General features: G+C 39.6%; 1 protein-coding gene across 1 annotated transcript; it reads left to right on the forward strand.

Annotated features, from left to right (window-relative positions):
- The first annotated feature begins 221 nt into the window (after positions 1–221).
- On the forward strand, positions 222–5815 carry LOC113737415 (uncharacterized). The gene is made up of 3 exons (XM_072044721.1): positions 222–2933; positions 3782–5280; positions 5390–5815. Exons 1-2 carry the CDS (start codon positions 371–373, stop codon positions 5242–5244), a joined length of 4026 nt encoding a protein of 1341 aa, XP_071900822.1. The 5' UTR covers positions 222–370; the 3' UTR covers positions 5245–5280; positions 5390–5815.
- The last annotated feature ends 4737 nt before the right edge of the window (positions 5816–10552 follow it).

Below are 10552 nucleotides of genomic sequence, written 5' to 3' on the forward strand. Positions count from 1 at the left end.
AACTGCAAAACAAAACTGAATTAGGGTGAAGTTAATTAATAGGAAAATTCAGTTTAAGTGATCAAACTATTTGGTGCTTCCAGCTGGAGAGTTGATTGTAAAAATTTACTACAAAAAATCTAACAAAGAAATTGTATTGGTCCCTAATTGACAGCTTTCTTTTAACGACTAGTTCTTTCTCTTTTGCTGTATAAATAATTGACACATTGGATGCAAAAGGTGTATCCTCTCAACTAAAGCACTAAAATTTGTGCTCTTCTGACTATTCTAACTACTCCTCCAGCTCCAGCTCCAGGTTCTTTCATCTTCATCATCAGAGGAGGTGCTGGGCTTCAACATTGGCTGCACAGGAAGAGTTTTCCGGCGAGGAATGTGGCTTCGATGGGGCGACCCCGCCAGGGGTCGTCTGTTGCTAGTGGCATTGGCCATTTTGGCTGTTTCAGTGGTGGTCTCAGCAGACCCTTATTCTTCACCCCCACCTCCTCCTTATGATTACAAGTCACCTCCTCCACCTTCACCTTCTCCACCACCACCTTATGAGTACAAGTCTCCTCCACCACCATCACCTTCTCCACCACCACCATATGAGTACAAGTCTCCGCCACCACCCTCCCCTTCACCACCTCCACCAACATATGAGTACAAGTCTCCACCACCACCCTCTCCTTCACCTCCACCATATGAATACAAGTCTCCTCCCCCACCACCATATGAATATAAGTCTCCTCCCCCACCCTCTCCTTCACCTCCACCATATGAATACAAGTCTCCTCCCCCACCACCATATGAGTATAAGTCTCCACCACCGCCCTCTCCTTCACCTCCACCATATGAATACAAGTCTCCTCCCCCACCACCATATGAGTACAAGTCTCCACCACCACCCTCTCCTAAACCTCCACCATATGAGTACAAGTCTCCACCACCACCCTCACCTTCACCTCCACCATATGAATACAAGTCTCCTCCCCCACCACCATATGAATACAAGTCTCCTCCACCACCCTCTCCTTCACCTCCACCATATGAGTACAAGTCTCCTCCACCACCCTCTCCTTCACCTGCACCATATGAATACAAGTCTCCTCCACCACCACCATATGAGTACAAGTCTCCACCACCACCCTCTCCTTCACCTGCACCATATGAATACAAATCTCCTCCACCACCACCATATGAGTATAAGTCTCCTCCCCCACCTTCACCCTCTCCACCTCCACCATATGAGTACAAGTCTCCACCACCACCCTCTCCTTCACCTCCACCATATGAATACAAGTCTCCTCCACCACCACCATATGAGTACAAGTCTCCACCACCACCCTCTCCTTCACCTGCACCATATGAATACAAGTCTCCTCCACCACCACCATATGAGTACAAGTCTCCACCGCCACCCTCTCCTTCACCTGCACCATATGAATACAAGTCTCCTCCCCCACCACCATATGAGTACAAGTCTCCACCGCCACCCTCTCCTTCACCTCCACCATATGAATACAAGTCTCCTCCACCACCACCATATGAGTACAAGTCTCCACCGCCACCCTCTCCTTCACCTCCATATGAATACAAGTCTCCTCCACCACCACCATATGAGTACAAGTCTCCACCGCCACCCTCTCCTTCACCTCCACCATATGAATACAAGTCTCCTCCCCCACCACCATATGAGTACAAGTCTCCACCACCACCCTCTCCTAAACCTCCACCATATGAGTACAAGTCTCCACCACCACCCTCACCTTCACCTCCACCATATGAATATAAGTCTCCTCCCCCACCACCATATGAGTACAAGTCTCCACCACCACCCTCTCCTAAACCTCCACCATATGAGTACAAGTCTCCACCACCACCCTCACCTTCACTTCCACCGTATGAATACAAGTCTCCTCCCCCACCACCATATGAATATAAGTCTCCTCCCCCACCTTCACCTTCTCCACCTCCCCCATATGAGTACAAGTCTCCACCACCACCGTCACCCTCACCACCTCCACCATACGAATACAAATCTCCCCCACCACCATCACCATCCCCTCTACCTCCCTACCATTATGTTTCACCACCTCCACCATATTACTATAATTCACCTCCACCGCCATACAACTACAGCTCTCCTCCACCACCAGAGAAGTCTCTTCCACCTTACTACTACCATTCACCTCCACCACCAGTGAAATCACCCCATCCACCTTACTACTACACTTCCCCACCACCACCAGTGAAGCCTCCACATCCACCGTACTACTATATTTCTCCACCACCACCAATGAAGCCTCCACATCCACCATACTACTACACTTCTCCTCCACCACCAGTTAAGTCACCACATCCACCATACTACTACACTTCTCCTCCACCACCACCAATGAAGCCTCCACATCCACCATACTACTATAATTCTCCACCACCACCAGTGAAGCCTCCACATCCACCATACTACTACACTTCTCCTCCACCACCAGTTAAGTCACCACATCCACCATACTACTACACTTCTCCTCCACCACCACCAATGAAGCCTCCACATCCACCATACTACTATAATTCTCCACCACCACCAGTGAAGCCTCCACATCCACCATACTACTACACTTCTCCTCCACCGCCACCAATGAAGCCTCCACATCCACCGTACTACTACAATTCTCCACCACCGCCAATGAAGCCTCCACATCCACCATACTACTACAATTCTCCACCACCGCCAATGAAGCCTCCACATCCACCATACTACTACACTTCTCCACCGCCGCCAATGAAGCCTCCACATCCACCATACTACTACACTTCTCCACCACCACCAGTTCCTTACCACCCCCACCCTCACCACCCCATGCTCGTTAAGGTAGTTGGAAAAGTTTACTGCTACAGATGCTACGACTGGGACTACCCAAAGAAATCCCATGACAAGAAACATCTCAAAGGTACGTCTTCCTTCTCCATTCCATATCTACTGAAATTTTTTCTGCTTACAAGATGACGTCATTTTTTCTTTTTAATCCAATTAAAAAATTAAAATCCCAATCCTTAAATTGCAACATATTTTAAGTCAACTTCCATGATGATTGTAATAGATTTTGGTACAAAACGTTCCTTAAACTTGAAAATGAAATGGGTTACGTTAGTAATTCTGAAAATGAAGGTTGGTCCATTCTTTGAAAGCAATTTTTGTTTTTCTTTTGTTATTTGCAACAGCAAAAAGAATACGTTAACGTAAATGAGAAAAAAGTTTGATGACATATTCTTGAATTTATACATATTTAGTAATTTATGTCATGATTAAGCAGTCAATAAAACAACCGTTAATTGTTGTGTGTTTGTCTCATAAATTCCTGGATCCCAATTGAAAAGGCTGCTTTGTCATACGGGAGACAACTTTTGTGTACAAATCATGGCATCTTGACCACGTAGTCCACGTTAGAGTATCATTTTATTGAATAAAAATTGTGTCCAGATCGTTAAGCTTGACATTTTTTATATGTGAAGTTATAATCAATAGTCATGTGTTAGAAAAGTGGAATAGTTTTTAAATTGGAAAAAGACAAATTAGTTGTTGGACTAAGTACTTGTGGCAGCTGGAGATGCCGAATTTTTCCAATTGATTATCAGTTTGTCCAACATTTGGTACTAACTAATATTAATTTTCATTTTAGTAATCCAAAAAAAAAAAAAAAAACAAGAAGAGCATAATTGCCAAAACCCGAATATGATTTTAATTATTTCTATCCACCAATAATTGTAGTTTTGAATTTTCTGTCTACACATTGTGCAGGAGCTGTAGTAGAGGTTACGTGCAAGGTTGGTGACAAGAAGATTGTGGCATATGGAAAAACTAAGATTAATGGAAAGTACAGCGTCACACTTGAAGGGTTTGATTATGGCAAATATGGAGCTAAGGCATGCATGGCTAAGCTGCACATGGCGCCAAAGGATTCCAAATGCAACATTCCAACCAATCTCCACTGGGGCAAAACGGGTGCTGAACTCAGAGTCAAGTCCAAGACTGACTATGAAGTCGTGCTCTACGCAAAACCATTTGCTTATGCTCCCAAGACTCCTTATGAGGAATGTGAGAAGCCCAAGCCAACTCCTGCTCCTTACCACTACATATCTCCTCCGCCACCAACTTATGTCTATAAATCACCACCACCTCCACCACCAACTTACCTATACAAGTCACCGCCACCACCGGTGAAACCTCCACCAAAGCCGTATTATTACGTCTCCCCACCACCACCAACTTATGTCTATAAATCACCACCACCTCCACCACCAACTTACCTATACAAGTCACCGCCACCACCAGTGAAACCTCCACCAAAGCCGTATTATTACGTCTCCCCACCACCACCAACTTATGTCTATAAATCACCACCACCTCCACCACCAACTTACCTATACAAGTCACCGCCACCACCAGTGAAACCTCCACCAAAGCCGTATTATTACGTCTCCCCACCACCACCAACTTATGTCTATAAATCACCACCACCTCCACCACCAACTTACCTATACAAGTCACCGCCACCACCGGTGAAACCTCCACCAAAGCCGTATTATTACGTCTCCCCACCACCACCGGAAAAATCTCCACCACCACCTTATCAGTACATCTCCCCACCACCACCGGAAAAATCTCCACCACCACCTTATCAGTACATCTCCCCACCACCACCGGAAAAATCCCCACCACCACCTTATCACTACATCTCCCCACCACCTTATCAGTACATCTCCCCACCACCGCCGGAGAAATCTCCACCACCACCTTATCACTACATCTCCCCACCACCGCCGGAGAAATCTCCACCACCACCTTATCATTACGTCTCCCCACCACCACCATCTCCATCCCCTCATCCCTACTACTACAAATCTCCCCCACCACCATCTCCATCCCCTCATCCCTACTACTACAAATCTCCCCCACCACCATCTCCATCCCCTCATCCCTACTACTACAAATCTCCCCCACCACCATCTCCATCACCACTCCCTCCTTACTACTACAAGTCCCCACCACCACCATCGCCATCTCCTCCACCACCTTACTACTACAAGTCCCCACCACCGCCGGAGAAATCACCCCCACCACCCTATGTCTACACATCCCCTCCTCCCCCTTCACCATCTCCACCTCCTCCATACCACTACATCTCACCTCCCCCACCCGAAAAATCACCTCCTCCACCAGTCTACACTTATGCTTCTCCCCCACCCCCAACTCACTACTGAGGTCCAACAGCTCCGCCACTTTCCACGTTCAAGAAAGTAAGTTCATTACTATTCAACTGATCATTCATTTTATTCCTTGGCAAAAACAAATCATAAACTTAACATCCATATACACAAGCCTCTTAACTCTTTCTTCATCTTGCAGATTTCCATTTGAACCAAAGAATAAAGGAAGGCTTCTTGAGAAGAAGATACAGACGTCAATCGTTGAAGGACATTACATTCCTCAATAAGGTCTTCATCATGAAATGCATAGGCACAAAACTTTCAGACATGGACCAGTTTGCTTCTACTTCTCTGGTGGCCCTCTTACACATAATCATCATCCTAGCGCCTTCAAAGTGGAAAAGTGGCTAGCCTCAAATGTTTATTTATTTGGACATAGTGAGATTAGTCAGTGAGAATGGAGGGGGTTTTAGTGTTGTTCATTATAATTTATTACTTGTATAGAGGATGCATGGCCTTCTTGTGAGATTGATATTTATATTTATTACTCGGGTGTTTCTTTGATTTTCTTGTGTACTGTGCACTCAACAATTGTTAGTAATAAAAGAATTGATATTTATATTTATTACTCAGGTCTCTTTGATTCTTTATTTCTCTTGTGTATTGTGCCCTCAACAATTGTTAGTAATATCTTCAACCAACTTCCCCCCAGAACAGCCAAAAAAGAGAGAAACATTAGTAATAAAAGAGACATCTTCGGAAAACACATGTAGCTTTCTTCCTGCTTCTGGCTCTGAGTTTGATATAGCTATGGAGGTGTGTGCTAATAGATATTTGTTCCATCTATTCTGTCTCTCTAGTACACATTTGTCGCATATTCTGATCAAACTAATATAATTTGTACTAAACAATTTATTTGAATTTATTCAGTTTTTTCAAAAATATGTAGCTAAATCATAGTAAAGTTTTCACCAAGAATTACATTATATAAGAATTTTATACTTTAAAAAATGTCAAAATATGTGTAACAAGTAAAACTCCCAAAGTTCATACAAGTTGGCAAGTTGGCACAAAAGAGGGGGGACGGAGTTAGTGCAACAATGAAAACCGAAGACTTTTAGGGACCTAGTTATCGTTTTGACAGCGGAAAAACAAGTCTCCACCTATCAAAAGTTCTCAACTCAGCTGCATCCCCATCTGCTCCATTATTCAATTTTTTCATTTTATATTTTTTGGGTATACTCCATTATTTTCCTTTTTAAAGAGATGATGGACTTCGCAAATCAACATTTCCAAAATTTGCTATAACTTTATTTGATTTCCTCCTTTCTGCAAATCCCATGATCAAAGGGCAATGTGCTGAAGACTTGGAAGTGAACATGCTTATACTAGCACCTAAATCAAAGTGCTTTTCAAAATTTTGTTCGGCAATAAATATTTGCCTCTATCTTTGTGTACTTTTTTTTTTATATATACTTGTTTTACTAGTTTGGGAGCATATGCATTGCACTTGGTTTGTTTATCAATAAATAGATAAATTATTTCTTTGGGTATTAATAAGAAGAGAAATATTTTTGGGCAAATGACCTGAACAATCTTCCAAAATTTTTACTAAACCATATTTGGTTCTCCAACTTTAATTTTATAGTCCCTTAACTTTTATTATTAGGCCAATTTGGTCTCTCCACTATAATTCGAAATAATGTCGTCCCTTAACTGATGTTACTGGGCCAATTTGATCCTTCAACATTTTACTGACCAATTTAAGTAGGCAAAGTCGTCAATTCAAATTTTTTACCACTTTCCCAAGTCATAAAATCACGGAAAACAAAAATAAATAGCCCAAAAAATTACAAAAGCACCAACCAGGTCAGGGCAAAAATGCTTACAAAAAAGGAAAAAAAGCCAAGATGCAGTATTTGTTTTATTGCCTTTTTCTTATCTTTATATGCCTTTTCATTTCTTTGATAAATTACCGTAATTAAGCTCGTGATTGTAATTAAGTTCTTGTCTTCAAATATGCAAGTGGACTTCTCAGTTGTAAGGATTATGGAGATTTCTTATCTTTAAGTATAAAATTGTTTTGACCAAGGAAAATTTTTTGTGGTTTAGCCATTTGTATATTAATTTGAGCAATATATAATGCCTACAAACAATCAGTCATATGAACCATCACATGTACTTACTACCTGTCACAAACAAACCTATAAGTACACTGATTTAAGCTACTTTTTACAAGTGAGATTCAGGGTTGCAGTGCCTTCCAAAAAAATTTTAGGACCTCACCCAACATCTTTTAATTCATTTCTCATTCTATGATCTTCTCGGCCTATCTTACAAATGCAGCCATTACTAAGCCTATTAATTGTAAATAGAGTTAATTGGAGTTTACCCCCTAAACTTGACTCCTTTGAATGCTTTGCCTTTTTAACTTCAAATATATTTATTTGGCTCCCTACATCGACTAGTGAAACGTTAATAATGAACTTTCTATCCAAATTTTTAATAAAATAACATTAATGTCCATACATAGTGGTTGTTGGATGATGTTGTACGTAAAGTTGAAATGTAGAGCACTTTATTCGAAAAAAACATTGAATCCCATGATATAAAAAAGAAAAAAGAAATGGCGAAATATCAAATAGTTAACAAGTACAATTTTGTGTTGCAGAGTTAACGAATTTTAGAGAAATCCCCAAAACTTTTATAGTAGTTTTCTGTTGCTTCTCTTTCTTCCTTTAAACTATGAATGAATTGGCTTTGATAATCTTTGGTTACCTTACATTCTCACAGTATTCTTATGAGTTAATAAGATATGAATTGGTGTTTTTATGCCACATTTATACCTCGCTTTATATTTTGTTTAGGTTCTACATTATTCGGTAAAAAATTTGAGATTGTTTAAATGCGTTTTTCACTATATTTTTATTTTTTCCAATCACCATTTCATTCCACAATAATCACATGAAGAAAAGCATTCAAATAAAAAAAATCCTCAAATAATCTTCATTCCAAATGCAATCATTAATTTTACTTCATCTAAATAAGCACTATTAATGTTGAGATGAACGCTTTGAGTTGTTTAGACATTTTTTGTAGATATTCTAGCTTTTTTTTTATTGCTAAAAGATCGAATACATGGTATTGTCGTGCTCAAATAAATTTAGCAATTGTTGAAACAATAGTCATTTATTAGGCTACAATTATTGTATCAAGAATTAGCTCTGGGTATTCTGGTGATGCAAAATATAATATCATCTTAACCCTGTGACAGCTCCATCTTCCCCTCAGGTGAACCAGAGGGTTCAGCAGACAGCCTGCCAAACTCTCACCAGGACTCACTACAATCCACAGCAAGAATTATTTGAAATTTCTAAACTAACCAAAATAATATTCATTACACCCCAAAATAACATTTACATACATCCAAGAGCTAATACATAGGTTCACGTACAAAAGATTCATCTTTCAGCGTCTATCTTAATTACAACCCAAAAATATATACACTATTGTCATTTCTACTAAAATGAAAACTTAAAGTCTCCCAAAACATTTCAATAGTATTCTTAAGCACTCTCGGATCCGAATCCTGTCAAGAAAAACAAAACGTGGGATGAGCTTACGCCCAGTGAGCATTGCAGGTAAACAGGCAAAATAAGAGAATAACACAATTTAACATGTAAGCATGTTTTCCCAAGTAATAGGTTCAAGTAAATCAATACTCAACTTTAGAAACTGGTAGTGAAGTAATTAATTGTAATAGGAATCTTTCAATGTAAAATACTTGATAAACAATAACATTCATGCATGCATTCAATCATTCGTTCAAGTAAATACAAGGATAAATAGTAATTTAAACATTAAAAGGATACGGGGCTCACAGGAAGCAACATTCACCTTATAACTGCCAATAAACAATCCCCTACATTTTACAACCTTATAACCTCCGAACTCCCATCTTATGTCCTCCGAAAGATCAACAATCCCCTCATTTAACATTCACCTTATGCCCTCCGAAAAATCAACAATCCCCTCATTTAACATTAAACATTTAACATTGTACTCAAGGCTTTTCGGCAAAGAGTTTTGAGTTTTGCACTTAACATTGGTAAGTTATGAACCCAAAGCTGTCCAGCTGATTCGACCTCACAAATGGCGAGTCTCGTATAGGATGCCAGCATAGGATTAAGCTTAGTTCAGCTGATGCGATAAAGTACACATCGGCCTACATTCTTGCACATTTATCACGCATCCATGCAATGTGAACATGCGCTTATAGCAAATTAACAAGACAAGAAAATCATAATAGTCATTTACTTATTCGCATGTCATTCAAAGGAGAGCTCTTAAGCAAATAATAGCATTTTCACAAGTCATGCATAATCAAATAACATGCATTGGAACACTCACCAATCAATTGCAACCCTTCACTTTAATCCTGATTCGTCCTCCTGAACTCTCTTAAGTCCTATGGTCACATACTATATTAAAAAACTAGCAATACAAAGTCAAAATACATGAAGAAATTGAGATTTCAAAACTTCATTTAGAAAATGCATCAATTTATAAGTTTTATACCCATATAACCTATCAAAATATAATATTTTCTTGTTGCAATCGAGGAGAAAACCTCATGTGCTTACTAAATCAACGTTGCAAAAATCATTTGGAGCACAAGAGCATCGATTATAGTCAAACGTTTGAAGAAATTAGAACAAGACTTTCAAAATACAAAGTTGGAAATTATCCGACTTAAAATGATTTGAAGAAACTCATTTCCTTTCATTTAAACCTCAATTCCACTCATAAAAACCAAACTTAAAATGGTTTAACAACTCTAACTTAAAGTTGAAAATGGAAGCAAGAACAAGTTTAGAAAACAAAATTTTCTCCAGTTTTGCGCGACGCTGTTTGAAAAATCGTATCGCAAGCTTCTTAAGTTTAAAATTTATAAAATTTATACTATTGGAAAATCGACTCAAAGGACTATAATTTTCCAGAATACATATTTGTAAGATTCTATCCATAAATCAGTCAAATTCTAGTCTCAAGTTGCTGCTTCATCAAGTAGAAAAATAGAGCAGGTGTGAAAATTTAGTCAATTTTGAAAAATCATAGATATTCATAGGAATTGAGAAAAATTCTGAAATTTTCATCGTAGAATTCACTCTGAATCTAGTTTCAAACGCAACAAGCGGAATCTAATTTGGATTTTTCTACACGAAAATATAACGGATTTTCCAAAACTATTCAGAGTCTCCTGCTGAACAAAATTTTCAGCAACACTTGACTCAACCTTCCCACTAAGACTCATGATTTTGGTTCAAATCCAACTCACAATCAAAGTTTAATGTCCAACATA

The sequence above is a fragment of the Coffea arabica genome, chromosome 3e (genome assembly GCF_036785885.1).
Source record: "Coffea arabica cultivar ET-39 chromosome 3e, Coffea Arabica ET-39 HiFi, whole genome shotgun sequence".
Taxonomy (NCBI): Eukaryota; Viridiplantae; Streptophyta; class Magnoliopsida; order Gentianales; family Rubiaceae; genus Coffea; species Coffea arabica.